At 29.6% G+C, this 23,584-nt stretch overlaps 1 protein-coding gene across 14 annotated transcripts in view; it reads left to right on the plus strand.

Annotated features, from left to right (window-relative positions):
* Positions 1-23,584, plus strand: part of LOC145249624 (inositol 1,4,5-trisphosphate-gated calcium channel ITPR1-like) — a 385,709-nt gene that overhangs the window by 210,306 nt on the left and 151,819 nt on the right. For all 14 annotated transcript variants that reach the window (XM_080111355.1, XM_080111359.1, XM_080111358.1 and 11 more), the window contains 5 exons: positions 11,539-11,658; positions 15,575-15,784; positions 17,529-17,624; positions 18,819-18,974; positions 19,550-19,703. In XM_080111355.1, coding sequence (XP_079967481.1) covers positions 11,539-11,658; positions 15,575-15,784; positions 17,529-17,624; positions 18,819-18,974; positions 19,550-19,703 — 736 coding nt within the window. The remainder of the gene's footprint in view (positions 1-11,538; positions 11,659-15,574; positions 15,785-17,528; positions 17,625-18,818; positions 18,975-19,549; positions 19,704-23,584) is intronic.

Here is a 23,584-nt window from a genome sequence, read left to right on the forward strand (position 1 = left end):
ATGAGAAACAACCAAAGAGTGGGGAATTGAAAATATAAAATTTATTAAAAGGTTACACTAGAGGCTTAAAACGTGTTAACACTAATGTGCATCATTAGCATCCAACTAATAAGAAATAAGACTACAACACTTATCAATATAGGAGCTTAAAACTTTCTATAAGCATAAAAACATAATCTAAATAGAAGTATTTTTTATTGAAAATATTTTATCATGAATTTTGAAAATATTTTATTCTAGTCTTCACTTTATTTTAAAAATTCTGATAAATAATTGATAAATCCCTTGATTTTTTTTTTTTTTTAAGACTTTGAAAATTATTATATACATTAATAGAAAAACTTGTAAATAATTTAACATAATTTTAGAAAAGGAAATTTATTTTTAGAGCAAATTGCATAAAACTTATGCTTACCCTGCTTCTGGAATTATTCTCAGATACTCATTTGTTCTCTTCAACCATCTTTGTCAGATTTCCTCCAATAGCATCCAGAAACTTCTACAAGTTTATCACTCTTGGATACAAATAAATACAATAATCTTTATTTTATAATCTGTTTCTTCCATAATTTTGGAATCTTTTTATAAGAAAACATCTTGTATTGTGTATCTAATCAAGTAAAGACTAATAATTTATGTTAATCTCTTGTCAGTATTTTATTAACAGATATAATAATTATAAAAAAAACTATTGATTTATTAACCTTTTATTAGTTATATTTTTAGAATTTTTTGCCATGGTTAGAAACCTTTGTGTTGCATATGTGTTTTCATAATTTATTAAAATTACTTGCTTGCAAAAAAATAAAATAGCTTTTAGAATTATTAAGAATATATTTGAATATTAAACAGTGCCATTTTGGTTCTTGCATGTAAGGGCCTTTATGGCTGAATTGTGCACTAGTTTTTAGAAGCTGAAGTAGCCATTCTGTTAGACATTTTTTATACTGAACTTTCTAGATGTTCAACTTGCCTTATTTAGGATTGAATGCAGAATTCTCTCTGCTCAGCATATAGTCTGTGTTTTTCTCTTGCTAGTCTGATATGGTGTTTTTGTGCCTATGCCTTTGTTTACATTAGCAAGAATAGATTTTAAGTAATTTTTAATTTGCATTACCTCTTTATATCATGATTTTTTTCTTTTCAAAATTAAACAGATGTAGGGAAGATCGCCACACCTTTGCCTAGATTGTTCCACTTATCCTTGATCCTTGCCTTATAATGTTGAGTATTTAGCAAGGAGACATCAAGTGCCATGTTTTAAAGTTTTTAGCATGACTCTAACAATTATGCTAAATGGAGGTTTAATCTTGATTAAACTTAGTCATTATTCATTTAATAAAAAGGCAAACCTTAAACCTCATTTGTAAATTTTAATCTTTTTTCTCTATTGATAGTTCAAATGTCTTTACAGAAATAAGTTGATATTTTTAAGATTTAAATTTTATTTTCTCAATGAAAATTTCAGAACTTAATGTTTTTTTGGGGGTGGGTGGGTGGGAGTAGGATATAAAAGTATTACTTTTTAAATTAATGGCAGCAATTATTTCAGACAATATTATTGGTCCTCAGATTTAGTCGGATTTGGACCTTAGAATTCACCCTCATCCGTTCTTCCATTCATTCCCAAAATTCTCAATAACTATTCATTACATTTTTCTGAAATTTTGCATGAAGTTAGAACTACCCTAGGGAGGAAATGTAACATTCTCGGATTTTTGATAAAAATTCTGGTTGCATTTCAAGGGGGTCAAAAGGGGTCAACATGGCTAAAAATAGCACTTTTCGGAACATAGAATCTTTTCTGATCATTAGATTTTGCTGAAAATTACCCAAAAGCAAGACCATACGGATATACATCTGGAAATGTAATATTTGACCTTGGAAAATTCTGGGGCTTGAACCGCAGGGTGTTTTAGGGGTGAAAAACACCTTTTGGGGCTAATTTTTATTTTTCTCTTAAAATTCAAGGCATCAGCCTTGTTTTCTTCATGTTTCTCTCCATTTCTCATGTTAAGCGTTTTCTCAATGATTTCCAACTTCTGTCTGTTGCCATTTCTATTGTACAACATATTAGAAGCAAAATGTCAACAACTGATCCCTCCATGGTTTAAGTGATCTATTCTGTGGGCTTAAGTCATGTATATGGGACACATTTTAGAGCATTTTAGATTACTGATGGCAGGTGACATAACTGTATCAGTTGAGATGTCGTTGTGCAACACATTTTCTCATGAAAATTTTGTAGTGAGAATGGTAATTTGCTGCACCTGATATCATTTCATTTTGAGGTTCCATCATTGACAGTGTCTCTCAGCCATACAAGGATACAAGTCGGACATATGTTGTACGCTGCCTTTTTCACATACAATGGAATCCCTGCATTTTAAGAATTGACAACTGCCTGAAGATTCTCTATGCAGCAGATATCTTATAATTATATCCATTCATCCACTGGAATCAATTGTTATTAGCATTGCACATTTTAGATTAGCAGTTATAAGCTCAATTGTGTTGTATGACTGATGCATCCAAAGATGCATCTTTTGTTTTGTTCTCTGCATCTAGAAAGCCCTCTCATCCAAATAAGCTTATAGATCAAGTAAATATTATCATTTTCAGTTTATACTAGCAGGGAGACCTGACGTTGCCCAGGATTGAAATGAATGTTTTACACTCCCATATTTTTATTATCGAAATCAGTGCAATCAGCCATTTTTCCATCAAATCAATTCATTGCCTACTCTACTTATGGATCCATCACAGTGCACCAGGAGGAAGCTTCACATGCCTCCCCGCAGTGACTTAGTCCACAATATATTGTAGTCTACATTGCACTGTAGAGAACCTACTGTTATAAAATTATTTTTTATATATAATAGCTTGAATTAAAGTTTCAAATGTCAAAGTCAAGTATGATGCTTTCATGGTGCTCTAACATGAACATTCATTTCGAACACACCCCTGTCATATCAAAGAACCTACTGTTGATTTTTTATACCTGACCTTACTGGTTGTGTGGTGATAAAGACTTGAATTTAATTTTCAAATGAAGTCAAGTATCATGGTGCAATTGTGCTTTAAACAAAAACCTGCGTTTTCAATGTGCCTCTGTCGTATCAAAGAACCTACTGTTGATTTTTGTCAGTGCTTTTGGCTTGTGTGGTAATAAAACGTCTCAAATGCATTTGTGATGTTCGGCTGTGTAAGGTGTTAACTTTGGTCAAAATCGCCTGTTTCTTCTGTCATCAGATTATTTAGATTATCAATACTTATTGAAGACATTCTGATATAAAACCTATGTAAGAACACTGCCAGGCACATAAAGTACCTTTGTGTGACATTTCATAAAAATCAGCCCAGCCATTTTTGAGTCCCTAGGGAATGAACTTGCTTTTTATATAATAGAAGAGATAGATTTTTATTCATCCCAAATCCAAGAAATTATATCACTTTGCTATGAAAGAGATTTACTCTGGGATTCTTTGTTTAGTGTTTCTTAATATACTACTTAGTACAAAGAAACAAAAAAAAGAAAAAATTCTTTAAATTAATAAAGAATTTGTTCTCTTAAGAAACATTGTGTAATTTGCAAAAAAAAAAAAAAACAAGCCATTACAACACAATTTTTTATTTGCTTTATTTTTTAAAAATTTTAATTAAAATTTTCAGGAGTAAATCCCATCTTCATAGACATTAAAACTTTTTATGATATTTTTGCATAAAATTTTTTTGATGTGTATTGTAATGGTTTCTATGCTTTCATATTTTCAAATTACACAACGCTTTGAAAGAAAACAAAATCTTTATTGTCCCAATGTGTCAATACTCTGTTCAAACTTAGATTCATTCAAATTAGTACTTGCTACTAAGAATTCACAGCCTGAAGTGACATTATTAAAAAAAAAAAAAAAAAAAAAAAATTGCAGATAATGCAACAATTCTTAAAATCTTTGACGATACCTCTAAATATAAAAAATTAAAAACAAAATTTGCATTGTAACAGCTTTTGTTTTCATATACTTTTAATCAATTTTTAAGGCTCCAAAGTATTGCACTTCGGAATGAGCTTATGGTCTTTAGTTAGTCTTCTGGCTATCGTTTATTCTAAGGCTAATGGTGTCGTCTCTGATTAGTCGCTAGAACAAAGGTAACATGCATGGAAGAAGTGGAAACAGTGATAATTCAATTTTAATTATATACTTTATCTATCCATCTTTATTGGCTTATATATTCATATATACCCATTTAATTAATCTGACTACATAGTGACCCATTCTCTGTAATTTATGTGCCATAACTAACTAAATTCCTACCCCCAGCAGTAAATTGACTGGAAATAACCAGAAATAATCTTTTCATCCAAAATGCTAAGCCTTTATTCATGATACAAAAACTATTTGAAATTAGAATTGTGTATTATAGTAAAAACAAAAAAAAGTAAATAATTAATGACATTACTAAAGCAAAGCGATATGAAAATTAGTTAATCCTATGATCTTAATCATGTACACATGATCAGTATATTAAAAAGCTATTGTTTTTTCTATAACGAATATGAATCTGGCCTTTTGATTTCATTGTTAGTGTGATAAATAGTCCAACTTTATAAATACACATTCATCTGACTAGCTCAATCAATTATTCATCCCTTGCATGGATCTATCTGGCCTTGGGGTTCAGACCTGTTTTTAAAACTTATTCTAAGTAACTTGATATTTAATATTGTCAAACTGAATTCTAGTCTGAATAATGCAACTTTTCAGTTCCTTATGGAAAAAAAAATATGAAAAAAAATTGTTTCATTAGTTTAAAAAAAATTCTTTTTCAAATTGATTTTTAAATTTCTTTTTCAAATTGATTTTTAAATTTCTTTTTCAAATTGATTTTTAAATTTCTTTTTCAAGATTTCAAAATTAAAAAAAAAAATAATTGAAGAAAAATAATGTAATCATGATGAAATGAAAACGTTTGTTATGCTTGCACACAGGTTTAGTTTCCACCATAAATTATTGCATAAAAAATATGAGTTCAAAAAGTTGCAAGTTCAAAATGTAAGAATAGTAAAAAAAAATGTTTAATTTCTGCAGTAATAAAATTATAAAACAATCTCTCGTGTCTGTGTGCGTTTCTTCTTCATATGCAACTGTCAGAATTACATTTGGTGCTTATCCAGAATTCCTCCTATATTAAAAAACACAAATTAAGAAAAATCTGTATGATGTATGTGTTTGTGATAGAAAGAAAATATTGTACACAAACAATTATGTAAATTTATTAAGTAGTTTTATTTTTGAATAAGTAAATAAAATTTTATGGTTAAACTACGATACAAGAGATAATCTCGCATCATCTTGGAAACCTTCTCAAGGAAGGAAAATAATTCCAAATAATTCAAACTTGTGAGACTTTAAAAAGTCATTAACATAAGGAGGGGACATTGAAAAAATTCAAATTTGCTTAAAAATATTTTCCTTTATAAAAACTACTTGGTCAATTTAATTTTTATTATACAGTGTTTTCTTTCTGTCATGGGTATGTACATCATACACTTTGTTTTTAATATAAGGAGGGTTCTGGACAAGAACCTGACGGTTTTTATTTATTATTAATCAAATATTTATTTAAATTAAAAAGAAAAAACTAAAACGAATTAAAAAGGGAAAAAATTGTAAATCTGACTATATTTAGATTTATTTTTCTCTAAATCCTCTACCTTGCAATGCCTTCATCCGGACAACAATGGATAAATTACAAGCTAATTCTAAATAATTTATTGCATAGAAAATACAAGTTTTAAACTTTTAGATACATCTAATAGTAGACTAGAAAAATGAACTATTTTAAATAAATTTCAAATCCAATCTATTCTGAAGACATGATTCCAAATACTTCACTGCTTTCTGTCTTCTATGGATGCTGTTTTTTTTGTTTTTTTTTCAGACTGAATTTTTTTCTTTTGAAAATATTTTCTCAATAAGATTTGATCTTTTCAAATATTTTTAAAATGAACTTTTTAATTTATATTTTATAAATTTTATAATGCCATACATAACTCAAACTAGTAACTTGTTCCTGAAACTAGTAACTTGTTCTTCTCATTTATTGAACTCTACTGCATGAATAAATCTTAAATTCTATCAAAGAATATTTCTTTCCAATTTAGCACGTTTTTTTCTTTTTCTTTTTTCTTATTGTCAAAAAACAAATGATGTCTTGTACACATCCTCTAAGGAATTACATTTCATGTTTGTCATCACCAATTCTTTCATTCATTTTTTTTTTTCATTGTTGCACCCAATTATTTTGATATTTATTTTGTGTTTTTGTTTTATTTTGACATTTGCATGATTAATTTTATTACAAATATAAAAATTTGTTTGAATTAAATATTCAAACTGTTTGTGAAACTAGAAAATCTGAATCATTAAATTTATTTTCTATCATCAAACATGCATTATCAGTCTCCAAACTTGGTCTTGAAAATTGATTCTGTTAAAGTTCCACTGCACTTTGGTTATTTGCATCCAAGTTTTCTTGGGTCATCCAACTCTTCTCCTGTCTTGCTCCTAAAGATCTCCGGATTTTATTTATCGATGTGTTACTCCAACTATAATTATAGAAGGGATCAGTCATTCACACTTGATTACCTTTGTATTGAGATGAAGTTATACGATGATCCTCTCTAAGTAATTGACTTTCTTACCTTAGTGATATGTTGAATGCAAGTGGTTGTGAGTTTAACTATCTTTTAGGTTAAAATCAGCATGGGATAAGTTCCACAAACTGTTGTCAGATCTGACATCGCAAGCTATCCCTCTCACTGCAGGAGGAGAGTATATAGTAGCTTTGTTAGGAGCATGATACTGTATGAAGATAAGTGTTCAGCCTCACCCAGTTCTCACTTGCCAGTTTTCAATGTAACAATAAGTATACAATGTTGAGTTGTGTCAAACTTATCAGCTCTGATACTTTGTTGGCAAGGCTGAATATACCAAAACTTTATTAATTTATGACGATCAGTCGGCTATGTTTGTTTAAAGAAACAAATTTCCTGTTCAGTGTTGCATGAAAAACTTTCCTTCTAATAGCATTTGTTAAAAAAAAAAACTGATTTAACCAGCTGTACATATTATGATCCTTCATGATAGAATATTTTCAGAAAAATCTGGATCAATTTTTGATTAGTGAAATTTGGGAGGAGTTACTGATGAATATATACTTCATTTAAAACTGGTTTGAATTCTTTGATGGGGAATCAATTAAAAATATGAAGCAAAAACGATTATAACATTTTTAAAATAATTCATTTATTTTTAAATCTCCAAGTAAAATCGATATTACAATTTGGAATATTTTTGTTTAAAGAAAATTATTGAAGATCCTTTATTACAATTTTCTTGATATTCTTCAAGGCTGATTGTTATTCGAAAGAAATCTTAAACAAATTTAACATTTTTTATCCAATCATATTTGAAATATTTTCTTTTAAATATCAAGTGGTGTTTTTTTTTTAATTTTTGTCTTCAAATTTAATTGGTTATAAATTTAATCAAGGAATGAGCCTGTTCTTAATTTTGAAAAGAACTAAAGTCATTTTCAGATTCTGTTTTATAGTTTTAGTGATTTAACTTGTTATTCATTACATTTGTCATTCTGCCTTAGTTGTAAAATTCTATTCATGTATGATTCTGTTTGTGGAGTGGTTTCTTCTATTTAGTTAACATTTGAATTTATTCAATCTTTACATGCATTTCTTTCTATCAAACATTTGCAACATTTAATGACTAGCACAATAGTCATCAAGAAATACTTGGAAAGAAATATTGGGATAGTATTTGTTAGAATGATGTAATTATAAGAATCCTCGCTCTTTTAATTGTTCTGTATGCATAAACAAATTTATTTGCACTGACAAATAATACACCGACATATGAGACATAAAGCTTCCTAATACATGGGGATATATATATAGTACTTTGGGGTAATTGTGTCAACTAAAAAAGTGCTTTTTATATGCGTGGTTGCCAAAACAGTACTTCTAGCTAGTTGGTGCAATTACCCCAAAATATGGTGTGTATATATAAAGGGGATCCGCCCCCTCCAAATGGTATCCATGTAATTATTTAAAAAATTCAAAGTTTTTGTGCATTCCAATCATATTGATTAAATTGTCCACCAAATTTCAATCCTACATATTCAAGTCTTTTTTTTTTTTTTTTTTTTCATGACCAATGTGCACATCTGAAAATGACCTGCAAATTTTTTTTTTTTTTTCATGACCAATGTGCACATCTGAAAATGACCTGCAAATTTTTTTTTTCATGACCAATGTGCACATCTGAAAATGACCTGCAATTTTTTTTTTTCATGACCAATGTGCACATCTGAAAATGACCTGCAAATTTTTTTTTTTTTTCATGACCAATGTGCACATCTGAAAATGACCTGCAATTTTTCAATAACTCTAACATTCCTCTCTAGACACTGCCTTCATTTTTTTTAACTGATAGCCCTTTTCAGTTCAAGAATAGTCTGAGGATTGTTTTATCTTTTAAGATAACCACAGATAAAAATCGGGAGGGAGATATGGTCTGCTAAGTGTAAAGCCCATTCAGGATCACATCTGCTGATGATGAAACAATTACCTTAGCGTCCTTACATATCATTGAATTGTGAGAAAACAAAGATTACTGAACATTCATAACTGAAATTTGGTTGAAAAGTATTACATAGACTAAAATTTGTGCACCAAATATGGTTAAATGGTACAAATGATGAATTTTATTAGCCATTTGATGGGTGGCATTGTGAGTGCAAATAAATCCATTTATTTATAAAAAAATTAAGTATGTGCATATGTTTATATATTTGTATATACAATCCAAAACTAATTAACTGATTATTAATTTTGGAACATAGTTGCTATGTGTAAAAATGTTAATGTGGGCTGTATTTAGTTTAATTTAATTTTATGCAAAGAATGAATGGTAGTTCTTTGTGAAAATTCAGATACCTGATTTTTGTGAAATTTTAGCATTAGCTATTCTATATCAGTTAATGTATATTCCTCAAATTTCAGTTTCTTTGAAGTATTAAAGACATTTAGAGAGTATGAGACAACAAATACCAAGCATTTCATATTTGTATTGAATTTGATTTGTAGTCGTTAGACACCAATTAAGCAAGATTCCTTGAAATTTAAGATTCTTTAAGCTTTATTATTAAAATTTAGACATTTTCTAGGATCAAAATCTCTTAATGGATTTTGATCAAAATTGAAATAAAGTTTCTAACTATAAATTTTAGTAGCATTAAATCTTCATAAAGATACATGAAAGTAGTGAAAAAAATGAATTCATTTTACTCATCCTGGAAAGTCAACTAGTTTTGTAATAAGTATAGTTCTTAGTTCATTTTTTAAATCTATTTTTTATGTGAAAGACTCGTTTAGGAAACCAATAATTCAACTTGTAACTGGAGTTATTTCTGCATATCATACATTCAGCTTCACAAACATTTAATTTTGCAAAAATGTCATCAGATGTAATTGAGGTGTGTGCTTTCAACTAATCAATTCATAATTTTTATATTTACATAGAACTTTCATGACAAGAGACTGATTTTTTTTTATCTTAGAATAAATGCTATTGTTATTATATTCGTAAGACTAAGAACCATTAAGAGATTCATAATTCTTATACTTGGATATTTGAAAAGATAAAATTCTTTAGGAAAATATTTTTCTAAAGATTTGAAAATAATGAAAATTGTAAAAAGTTGAGATAAAAAATATGAAGAACTCTAAATTGAAAGTTAAAGGTTGACATTAAAAATTACTTTTTTTTTCTTTTAATTTATAATTTTTTTCTTTTTATAAATGTTTAATTTGCATTTAAAGAATTAAAAAATTCGTTTGTTAAACCTTAAAATTTAATACAATTATGAGACCATTTCTTTGTGTTTATTTCTCATATGATTTACACGTGATAATTTTGATTTATTATTAATTGGTTATTTATTGAAATAAAATATAAATAACCTAAAGTATTAAAACACTTGGAAAATATATTTTTAAATAATTAAAAAATTAAGTTCACCAGAATGCATTTCCATTTTTTCAAGGCAGTCATAGTTGAAAAAATGAATTACTTTGTGACTCATCAAAATTTGAAAACATTAAAGTTGAATATAAATTTATTTATCATTTAAACTCACTTTAAAATTCTTAGTAAATTCCTATTTATAAAAGAGAATGAAAGTTCGTAAAATTATTTATATTCATTTTATAGAGATTTTAATTAAAAAAATTTTTTTATAGCAATTTGGTTACATTAATAATTTAATAACTAAACGATACTATAATAACTAAATTTGTGAAAATCCTACCCCCACCTCCCAAAAAGCAAACTAAAATGAAAGTAAAGACTTCCGGGCAATACCTTTTATAAATACAGCTAGCTACAAAATTTTTTTTTTCAAGTCAGTGAAACTAAAAATACTCTTAGTGAATTTATTTACAAAATAAACTCAAATATTAGGTCTTTAATATTTAAATTAAAAAAAATCACAATGTGTTTTTAAACTATTTTTGTCATTACAGTAGAGACATATTGAATAAGGAAAGGTTAGAATATAAAGTGTACTTCAAATTTTTCCCTAAGAAAAAAAATGTTATTAATATGTATAAAAGTTATTTTTATCAAAGTTACAATTATGGGATTAATTATTTTAGGCATGTAAATTATTTTAAAAAAAATAGCTTTCAGCATTATTCTCAAATAACTTATTTTTACTTTAAATCCTGTTTTTGCAATAAAATAAAAACACTAGGTCATAGTAAGTTTCATACGCATAAACACCAAAATAGAAACGCTGCCGAAAAAATTAATTCCTCTCTTCATAAACAAGACTAGAATAGAATTTTTGAGTTAAGGGCAAGGAAATTCTTTTATATAAAAAGTATGTCTAATATAAAAATATAATCGTGAATATGAAAGACCATTTTTCAACATGTCCATGTCTTTATTACATGCTTACTGATATATTATGTTCAAATTTTTTATTTTATCATTCAAAATTATTGAACCCATTTTATGCACATTTTGGATAAAATGATTGTTAATCTTAAATTATATTTTTTGTTGAAGTAAAATTGCAATTTTCTTCAAAGTTTATTTTACTTATCTTTCTTAGAAAAAAGTCTTTGACCATTCTGCAACAGTTACATGATACAACCCTCCTGAAAAATTGTTTCTAACCATCTTCGAACAATTAAAGCAATGTCTATTTTTTTTTTTCTTACACATATTTTTGTCATAATGCTTTTATACACTAAAGTGTTTTCAAATAATATTGAGCAGCATTATTTTAGAATTTCTTTACAGTTATTATCCACTATTGACTTTTGATAAAAAACAAAGTTTAAAATGTATTATCACTTTCCATTGTTATTCATGCAATAAGATTGAATTTTAAGATTGTTTAATTTTTTGTTTTCATCTTTTCATTATTTGAAATTTTTTGTCTGCTTGTCAGGTTTCTTGACTACTTGTCAGACTTGTGTGTATCGAACCAAGTAGCTATTCCCATCACCCAAGAACTGATCTGCAAAAGTCTTCTGAGTAAAAATAATGCGGATATTCTCATTGAGACTCGGTAAGATAATCTGGAACAGTTCTTTTTATTTTGCTCTACTGTTTTCTTTTTCAGTTTTTCCAAGCAAAATCTTCCAATGAAAATATACTAGATATCATTTGAATTTAACAGCAAAAGTGTTCATTATATTTACACAATGTGTTTATTCATCATCAATGCTATACTTTAATTATTTTTGTTTCAGTTTAATTGTAGAATTAAATATCCAGAGTTAAACTACCTACCTTAGTACACAAGTCTTTGCGGCACACAATCAAGGAGTTAGCCCCCAGGGATCACCAGATTTCTGTAGGCTACTGAACACATTTCTATTAATAAAATTGGATGACTTTTTCATGCATGTGTGTATCTCATGTCAGCATAACTGATAATTACACATTCATTTTTTATTTATTATGGTGATCTAGTGTGTTTACCGATCCAAGTGACTTCCATTTTTGAAACTCGCCAGAAGTAAATCATGTTACTTAGTTTGAAAACTTGGACAAAAATGTAGGTCAAAGCATAAGAATATTCAGAAATTGATTTCTTTTTTTAAATATGTTTATTTTACAGAAAAAAATTGTACAGAAATAACTAATACTGAAAGTAAAAAAATTTGTTTTGAAAATGTTTGCAATTCTAATCTTCTGTTGAAAAAAAAAAAAAATAATAATGAATTACTGATTATCCCTCAAAATTTTAAAGGAATTTGAATTCTTTTAAACTGTTAAATAGTCATTTTTAACTTTTAAAATATTTATCAAATCTATATGTATTAAACAAAATTGAAAGGTTTCGAAGTTGTTTGCATCCAATAATTTTCTTAAGATTAAAACATTACCTGAATAAAACTAGTTATAGTTTTATAACAATTTAATTCAATTAATAATTTAATTACCAAATAACGCTGTAAATAATTAAACTTTCAAAATCCTATTTTACATAAAAAAAAAATTATTCTATAAAATGGCATAGCTAAAATTTTACAAATAAAAAGGCACTTGGGCAACATTGGGTAAGTGCAGATATTTCATTATAAAGAAATATAAATAAGGTTAACGTTTTCATGATATGCATACATTCAATCCAAAATTAAACAAAATGGACATTTTAATGAAAAAGTCTGCAACATTTGCGAAATTTTTGTTGCAATGAACACCATTCCTCTAGTAATAAAATAATTATATTTCTGATTAGAATTTTCAACTTTTCTCAACCAAGAAAATTGTATATTTTTTTTTATTCGATCTTAGAATTTTTATTTTTAATGTATACTTTGAATTTTATGAAGAATAGGCAATTTAATGTATGGATCTTTTAATTAGATAACTTTCATTCATGTAAGCAATTTTTTTTTTTTTCTTATATTTTATTTTATTTATTTTTTAATTACATTTTCACCCCAAACAAGGCACATTGCCACTTTGGTGTAGGGGGCTACTATCAGGGGCAGCAACTGGGGGCACTATGTTGGGATTTGGGCAGCAAGATGTCGGTTCACGTTACACTTTAACTTCTGCATGTCAGTACAGTTAGGGAAGCAGGGACCTGGAATGGAATTCCAGAGTCTAGCGGTTCTGGGGAAGAAACTACTGGAGTAGAAAGATCTTTTACATCTAGGGATCTCTACCATGTGGGGGTGGGATTTAGCTGCCTGTCGGGTTTGTCGAGGGTGTCTACATCATGGGGACACAAGTGTCTGCAGTTTGTCAGAACATTCATCATTAAAATACTTGTAGAACAGGCAGAGAGATGCAACGTTTCGTCGATGGGACAGAGGCTGAAGCTTAGATGCCAGTTCAGGGCTTATCAGATTGGCGACTCTCTTTTGAACCTTGTCTAGGAGCGAGAAACTAGCAGCAGATGCACCAGCCCAAATGTGACAACAATACTTCATACATGGGCGAATGGTGGCCTCATAGAGGTACAGGATACTTTTAGGTGTCAGTAGTTTTTTAGCACAGTAGAGAGAGCCTACCTTTTTCGCAGCGGCCCTGGCAATGTTTTCAATATAATTGTTCCAACTCATGTTTCCTGTGAACGTTAGGCCAAGCAGTTTGAAAGATGTACTCTAAGACAGGAAGTCACTGGCCATTGCTATTAGTGGTAGAGAAGGTTTCTTGTAATTATTGAAGGAAACCAGTTTAGTCTTGGCAGCATTGAATGTGACCATCCATTTATGTCCCCATTCCACTACAGATTGGAGGTCATCCTCTAGTGTTTTGCCATTTCTTTAGTTATGTGTTCATTTGTTTTCCTGTCATGCCTGTTATAGTGTGGTGTCATCAGCATATATACCCATCTCAGAGGCAGTTTTGTCGGGGGGGTCATTAATAAATATTAGGAACAATAGAGGTCCAAGGATAGACCCCTGAGGCACTCCCGCATTTATATCACATTGTTTAGATGTACGACCGTCGAGGACAACCTGGATTTTTGTCTTATCTAAGAAGGATTTAATTATGTTAAGTATTCTACCAGTGATACAGTATGATTTAATTTTCCTGAGGAGACCCTCATGCCATACCCTGTCAAAAGCCTTAGATATATCTAGAGCTACCGCTCTGCCCTCCCCCACTTTGTCCAGTGAATGGTATATACATTCAGAGATTACAGTGAGGATGTCTGCTGTGAAACAGGCTTGTCTAAATCCATATTGTTTGTCAGTCAGAAGTTTAGCATCTGTAAGGTGCCGGACTAGAGCATGGTTAATTATGGTCTCAAATATTTTGGCGAAAAGTGGGAGGAGGCTAATGGGGCGATAATTTGATGGGTCAGTTCTTTCGCCAGAATTCTTGAATACTGGTACCACAGAAGCAGTTTTCCAACAGCCCGGAAAACATGCTTCATTAAGGCATTTGTTGTAGAGTTTGGAGAGAACTGGAGCTACTTCGGCTGAGCACTTTTTTAATAACACAGCTGGGATGAGATCAGGTCCACATGCTTTTGAAGTATCAAGGTTTTTTATGATAGCATGCACCTGAGCAGGAGTGATTTTTAGATTGTCTAGCATGGTGTCTGTCTGCAAAGGAAAGTCAGGCAGGGGGTGGTTGGAAGGGTCCAGTGTGGAGTTCGAGACAAACCAGCTGGCAAGCATATTAGCCTTGTCGGTTGCTGAGCAAACAACCTCATGATTGCTGGGTAGTGGGGGTGATTGATAGTGATTGTTGGTTAGTGCCCATTATTTACTACACTGTTGTAGATTTTCCAGAAGTCACGATTTCCTAATTTTTGTGCTTCGATGCGTGTTTTAGTGGTTTCAGTAAATTCTCTCTTAGCTGTCGCTATTTCTCTAGAATTAAAAACAAATTTTGCAACGTCATTTACGTTTCACAAATTGGGTCTCTAAATTTTGAATAATTCTTGCAAAATTTCTTTTTCATTGAGTATAGCATCCAAGAATTATAAAAATGCACAATCTCACATAAAATTTTATGTAAATAATTTATTAAAAAGTACAATTTCTTTTCTATTCATGTACATTGTGCACTATAATTTCAGAATTTCATATTTCTGACATTGAGAACATAGACATTAGACAGAGGATAACCTCTAATTTGCTGTTGTCAGCCATAATTCGATTTTTTAGTTTTTTTAGGAAACTATTACCATCTTCCCACATGTCTGGTATTCCTAAATGGCTCCCATCTGGTACTGCCCAGGCTTAATGTGAATTAACTTGGATGATTTAATGAGAACTAACATGTTAATGTGGTTATGCTGTATAGTCTAACTTAGGTGAAATAAACACTGCATGAATTTCAAAATATAAAAATTTTCTTTTTTAGTTTAAAAATGATTAATTTCTTAAGTTTCATACAAAAAATTAGCTGAAAAAATGAGACAAAAATATTTAAAGAGATAGTGTAAAAAAAAAAAAAAAAGCGAAAAGAAAGAAATACTTTCAAAGAATGACATTATTTTCTCTTTTTAGACTTGTAAAAACCGAAATTGAAGTTGAAGTAGAAATGGAAGAAGGAGCACATCTTAATGGAGAAGCAACGTCATACGTGACAATGCACGAGGAGGAGGAAGTTGTCCTCGTCTGGAATAATGGGGAAAGGCAGAAATCAATTCGTGAATTAGCCTATGAGAAAGCTGAGAATATTAACAATGAAGATCAAGATATATTGGAATATTACAGGTAATACATCTATCATTCATCATCATAATTGGTTTAATATCCATTTTACATGCTGGCATGTGTTTGATGGCTCTTAGGTTCGTTTGGAAATCAATTTCTATCTCTGACCAGATCTTTATTCATTTCTTTTTCTCTCATTACTTATTCCCATGGTTTCCTTTGTTTTGATTGATCCTGCCCCCCACTCCTTTGTTCTACATCTACTAACTCTCATCCATTCTTTCAACATGGCCATATCTGCACACATCTTTCTTCATCTTCAGATTTACATTTTTCTTAGCTCATCAGATCTAAGCCAGGTTTTAAGATTGAAATTACACCTCCATCATATCATTCTTATGTAACTTCTCCATGCAACACCTATCTTCAATCTTTACTGCTCAGGTTTCACTTCCATACGTCATATTGTGTACATATGGCTGATAGATTTTTACCTTAAAATGGATTTTAATGATTAGTGATCACATAATCACAAAAATCTGTTCTTATTCTGTTCTGTTGTTCACAGCTTTGTCTATTTCTTTTATGTTCCTTTGGACTTTTTCCATCTTTTCCATGTAGCTCTCACTTTTATTTCTTATTTTATCTTCCAATCTCTCATATCTTTATTAGTACTTTAGATGGCAATCATTGCCAGCTCATTAACCCTTATTCTCAAGTGACTTTTCACCTTGTATGGTATTCACTTTAGGTATATTGAACCGATTCATCATTCAGAGGAAGTGTCATGGGATTATTAAATTCACAAGCGATTCCCAGTCGCATGTATATCCCAATCAGGGGAAATTACAATGTTAAGTTTTGACAGTTTTTGCAGGAAAGTGGTGACATTCTCCTACATATAATGCCTGGTATATCCAAATGGTTACCCATTTGTTACTAACCAGGCCTAACGTTGCTTAATTTTGGTGATCTAACAAGAATTGGTGTGACAACGTGATTATGCTGTATAGTTTTGATCTTGATAAGTGGTGACTTGAATAGTATCAAGAAAAATGGAAACTATTGTGTAGCATTTTGATGGAATTCTTTATCTCCATTGTAACAATTCGCCAGCATTATCTCATTAACACATTGCAAGTAGTCAACTCGGTCAGTAGTAACATCTAGTTGTAAGGGAGATATAACAACCAAAGTTTTCTTTTCTTGAAGTCATTACTTGCTTTTTTTTAATAATAGCAGTTGTAAAATTTATTAATGAGTGTATTCTAGGTTTTACAATTCTTTTGGGTTATTTATCCTTTATAGTATACTGTATACATATTAGTATTGCAATGATTAATTGAAATTGGAAAAATCAGAATTTTGGCGTATATCGAAATCAGAAAAATGTATGCTTATTCTCCAATGCTAAAACGAGTTTTTTAATTTTTTTTTTTTTTCTTCAAAACTTACCATTGCTGGTACTAATATACTAAAAATCATTTTATTCTAAGCTACTAGTAAAACTAAAATCTATAGATATCCCCACCAAGTGTATTATTACATTTGTAAACCTATATGCACATATTACATATATAATTAAAAAAAACATTAAAAAAACTCTATAGTTAAATTTTTAGAAGTTTCAAAAGAATTAGAATATTTTACATTCTGCTAACTTTATCCATTAAAGTTTTGTAAAAAGTTACAAATCCTTTTTACATATAATAAATGTATTTTGTTCAGAAAATGTTCGTTGATTACTTGTATTGATTATATATATATATATATATACACAAATTATAATTTATTTTATTTGCAGGCATCAATTAAACCTCTTTTCACATATGTGTCTAGACAGGCAATATCTTGCCATTGACAAACTTTCCACCCAATTAGATATTGATCTCATCCTCAGGTAAATATTTTATTTTGATTCTCTTTAATTTCAAATAATTCTACTATGAGTATAATGTTGCATTATATAACTGGCCTTGAAACAAACTTGAAATTTAAATTTGGTAACTAGATGATTGTTTTTAATAAAACTAATATCTCTGAGGTGGCTGTCTGGTTTAAAGTGAGTAATGTAAGAAGGAAGAGTTTTTATAAATTGAAATATGTGGAAGTTGGAATTATGTATATTCAAGGATAGTATTCACAAGACATAGTTAATGAGGAAATCAGCAATGGCTGGAGTTCTAATATAGAGTAAAACCTATTTCTTATTTAAAGTTGTCCAATGTGAAAATCCCACACTATGAAATGTATTTATCCAAGCAATCATGGTAATGCAATTTCAGAATATGTTTATGCCGGTCTAATTGACAAATCATAGAAACAATTTGTAAACACAGCAACAACTTTAATATATTAATGTATATGAGCAGAACCTATGGAAATTCCATGATAGTTGAAAATTTTTAAAACACATAAATAAAATGAATAAAATAAATAACACCGAATTTAAAACAATTTTGTACCAAATTCTTTAACTTTTAAAGCTGAAAAAGTATTGATTTAAAACATTTAGATGTTTTTTTGTTTTTTTTTTTATGAAAATTCAATGCACAACACTTTTTTTTTTTTTTTTTTTTTTTGACTGATAAAGAGTGACTATAAAGGAAGGAAATTTATTTGTCATTAAATAATGTTTGTGTTGATAGGTTTATGACACTGGATGTGCATACAAGTAAATTAATATTTAGATAATGTTTTTCTGCTTATGATTTTTGATATTGATCACTTATTTTTGTTTTATTTATTTAATTAAACTTGAAAAAGTTTAAAGATTAATTTACATATTTGTGACTGTAAACATTGTTTCTTGATTTCAGAAGTTTATATATATATATATATATATATATATTGATTAATAATGAAGGGTAGAAAATGGATCAAGGTTTCCTTTCGGCAGCCTTGTAATTCTCGTTTCTTTTATTTTGTTTTTTAGTCCTCACATTTTGAATCTATCCATATAAAATCATTTGCTAGTTTTTACCTTGAAATGGTAATTTTTTTAACTCCTGACATCAAGTGGCTTCATGTCTTGTCTGGAACAATTTCTATTAAATAAAATTGACACAAGATAGTTTTTTTTTTTTATTCCTAGGTGTATGGAAGATGAAATGTTGTCTAACAATATTCGCGCTTCTTTTTGCCGCCTGATGCTCCATATGCATGTTGACCGTGATCCTCAAGAACCAGTGACTCCTGTTAAATATGCAAGACTGTGGTCTGAAATTCCTAAACAGATTTCTATTGATGAGTAAGTTGGCATTAATTATTTACAACACACACGCACATCTTTATTAGACAACTATTGGGTGAACTGGTCCAGTTGCTACATTCAAAGTCAGAACATACAAAGGATTCTGCCAAACTTCCACCATCATTAACAATCATCATAATGTTGCCTCACTGCCCACCTGACACTCATTAATTCTTATCCTCGAGTGGCCATTGAACCTTGTTAAATGATGATTCTTAGTAAAAAAAAAAAAAGATGGTTGCACATGCACAGAAGCAATGTTATAAATCCTCACTCTATGGATTGCAATTCCTTGCCAGACACTTATCACACAGAAAGGAAGAGATAACCAGAGAAAGACAGATCCTGATGTTGATTCCTCCTGGATATTTACTAGAACTCTATTAGCTGAGCAGCTCTGACGCTACCAGATTGCCATTGCCTGCTACCATGGTGAAGAAGGGTTTGACTTTAGAGGGAAGGGGAGAATGGTGCTACTGCTGAAATCCTGTTTCTTACCTCTGCCATGTTTTCTTCATTTTACCGATTTGTTTTGTAAAAAAAAATTCACTCGATTTGATTTTATTCCGCAGTTATGAGACTCACTTGAGTAAAGATGTGGAAAAAGAAAAAACGAAGAGCAAATTTGCCTCAACAATGAAATTTGTTGAAGATTATTTAAGTAACGTCCTTTCGAATAACAGCTGGTCACAGAAAGACAAAGGACAGAATAAACTTACTTATGAGGTAAGTAGTAACTTACAACTTGTTATAACATTATTTTAATCTATGTAAACTAATAGGATAGTGTGTGTTATTTTGTGTGTTACGCTTACCTCTGAGTAATTGTCATTTAATTGTTATGGACTTCCATTTCTTGTAATAATTTTATCAAAAGTTCTTTTTTTGGTTATAGCTGATGACACTCTACTAATCTTTTTATTTTTTTTTATATAAATAATTTTATAAAAAAATTCTTTATAAGTTTTGGTTTCGCTTTCAATTATAGTTGAAGGAACTCAAGTAATATATATATTTTTTATTTATATAAACAAATATTACATAGTTACTACACTGAACATGCTAATGTTTCAGAACAATTGGTTTATTAAAAAGGTTCTTCATCAGGCAACAGAAATCAAGTTTATCCATTATTCAACATAGCTAATGTTTAAACCTATAATATATATATATATATATATATATTTGTTTACTGTTTTTTTGGGAAAGAATTCCAACAAAGTGCTCAATTACAAAGAAAACTTTTTCAATATAAGAGCTTCATATTTATTTAATTATACAAAAGTTCAGAAAAAACATTGGTACCGTCAGTTTCAAGCCCAACATAAAGGGGACCACTTAATGGTAAATCGTAACATGGCTGACGAGAGCCTAACATTATTTACGATTTACCATTAACTGGTCCCCTTTATGTTGGGCTTGAAACCGACGGTACCAATGTTTTTTCTGAACTTCTGTATAATTAAATAAATATATATATACTTTTTCATAAGTTACGATTCAAGGTGATGCAGCCAAGTCATATGGATATATTTTCTTATTTTTGAAATTGCAACTTTATAATATGTAAAAATCGATAGAACATTAACTCTGTAATAATATATATGAAATCTGCAAGAATTAATATATCATATTTAAGTGTACTTTACAACTGGGCTATGCCGGCATCCCTGCTAGCTTAGATAAAAACTTTTGCAGTTTTAACAAAAGAGCTACAATAATATCAGCATCTCCATTTATGCTGAGCAGCTACAGAATGCCAACATCAATATATTACGTGAATGAGCCCCTATGTGGAATTTCCACAGGTCCTACTAGTTATTATTAATGTCATTATTGCATTCTAAAAGTCCAAAGGTCAAAAGTTAGATTTTTGGTTTTGGTTTTTATCTTTTTTTTTTTTTTTTTTTTTTTTAAAGTAAAATATGTGTAAACTAGAATTTATGCACTTAAGATTGTCACTGATAATTATTTCTTTTCAGTTTTGGGAGAGTTTAATAAATGTTTTGAGAATTAATGTTTTCTCTTATGTTAGTTAATTTTTTGTAATAAGTTCTACTGAAAAACATGAATTGTCTCCTTTTTTTTTCTACGTAAAACTCTTCTTGAACTAGAAACAAATAATCGTCAGTACCAATCTAAAATTACAAATATTGAATTCTCTATCTTCAGGGTAGTTTTCACATAGTCAGCATTGAATGAAATAGCAATATATGTAGTACTTATAAATGTTATAAAAAACATGAAGCATAGAAGTCATATTATTTTTATTCAGCACAAGTGAAAAAGTATAAACAAAAATATTAATATGCAGAGGCAATCCATTATTATACTGAAGACAAGAGATAAGATATTCGCCACATGGCAGTAGATAGTACTGCCAACAGTGGTTTTGTTCTTTCGTACAGGCGCAGTAGACAATATATGTAACATAATAAAAAAAGAAAAAAAGCTATATTTTGGTACCAATGTCTATGTATTTTATTCATGATGATGATCCAGCCATTGACAATTTCCGATGAAGAATGTTTGCCTGAAAAGAGAGTAGTATGTGCTACTTTGAATAATAGAATCAGAACTTAGAAGAGATGTTGCGAGTTTGTCTCTGCTTTATCATTATTTTCATGGCAAGTGCTCGGCTGAGCTCCAATCTATGGTCCCCCCTCTCGCCAAACTTTCACAAGTCTACCAGAATACACAATCACTAATTTCCCCCACTTTTTATCTGTGCCTAAACCTAAACGTAGATTCCATGAACAAATCTTCTTTCTTAGAACTGCACGCCTATGGAATTGTCTTCACTTTTCCTGCTTTCCAGCTGACTACAATATAGTTGTCTTCAAGTCTAACGTAAACAAGTTCTTGATGAGCCGTTCCATATAAGTTAACAAATTTACCGAATTTCCATTACTAATGATTACTATATTGTCCAATTTCTACTGTGCACTCTTTAACCCTTATCCTCGAGTGGCCTCTTGGCCTTGATAAGTGGTGATGCCTATGTAAAAAAAAAAAAACAAAAAAAAAAAAACAAAAAAAAAAAAACAAAGTTTTTAAAATGGGACTTTCCAGAAGGTAATGTTAAGCTTCATAAACAACATAAAGATTCATAAGTTTGAAGGAAGTTATAAGTTATATTGGCAAAAACGTTATTTTTACACTTGGTTTGCTTTTGGTTACCTAATGATTGCTGAATATGGTTTCTTGATGAATATAATTGATTTATGGCGAATATTGTCAGAAAAAAAAACCCATCCATCTTGAAGTGAGGACTGGTCAAATTAGTTCATCATGCGAAAATTTGTCATATTTCTTGGACAATATTATATTTAATCTCCTCTCCTATATAATAAAATGACTGCAGAAATTCCTCTCTGGACCGAAGTATCGTAGGTTTGCAACAGCAGATGCCAAATATAAAATCCATACATCTAGCCTAATAGCCACTATCTTATATAGCTTACAGACACCATTATAGATACATTCAATCATTATAATATATATATATAGCATTTGCTACATTGTATCCAAGGAGCAACACCATCACAATCACAACATCTTTAGAGGAAGGTGTTCCTATTTTTCTCTAAATATTTAGTCTTACTAGTTGTCATTGGGACCAATTCTACATTTTCCACAGTATGATTACACCAATCCTAACTGGTCCATAGATACATAGACATAACATAATCTTTCTGATTTCCAATTCATAAATGACTCCCTCCCCAAATTCCGGCCATTCTGATTGGCTGCACTCTGATAATTTTCATATTCCTGAACCCAATTCTGTGCTGCATAAATGGAAGGTTACTAAAAGTACAATATGGCATCATTATCAGACATTACTTCACACACTGTCAAGTTCATTTCAGGGTTAGGTCTTTACTGTCTTGTGTGTGTTTTACACTACAAAATTCGCTGGGTATTTGCTATAAACATTAATTTAAGTCTCAAAATATTGTGTATTCACAAGTATTGAGAACATTAAAAAAACATGCTTCGCAAATGGTTCTATTTATAGTCTGTGCATGCGTTTGTTTGTGTTGTGTGTATGTTTTCAAAAAAAAAATGTTGTTACAACAATTGAAAAAAAAAAGTGTATATAAACATTACAGAATGCCACTGTTTATAAAATAAATATACTCAGTAAATTTAAAGTACATTTTTAATTATTTTTTTTTTTTTTTTTTTGTATTTCTATTTAAACAAACTGAGCCACAGCAATATGTGGCTCGGTACAGCTAGTTTTTGATATATTTCAGTTTCATTTTTAATAAACACTGATTTTGTTTGTTACTCAATTCCAAACCAAGTTAATTGAAATACTCCCAAACTTATCAATTATACATTCCTCCCCATCTTTGAAAAAAGAAAAAAAATGTAATATAACTTATTTAATTTTTTTTTTTTTTTTTTTTTTTTTTTTTTTTTTTTTTTTTTTTTTTAGATTATTTATTTAAAAATATTTCCCTTAACTATATTAACTTAAAGCTTGCCCTTCAAAAATGTTTGAGCAAACCAAGTAAGAAAGAGATTAACTTATACAAGGGGGAGGGGGCGTTGCGGCATAGACTGGGAGGGTTATTTTTAAGTAGTTTAAAAACACT

The sequence above is a fragment of the Euprymna scolopes genome, chromosome 28 (assembly GCF_053919585.1).
Source record: "Euprymna scolopes isolate OS-2025 chromosome 28, ASM5391958v1, whole genome shotgun sequence".
NCBI classification, from domain to species: Eukaryota; Metazoa; Mollusca; class Cephalopoda; order Sepiida; family Sepiolidae; genus Euprymna; species Euprymna scolopes.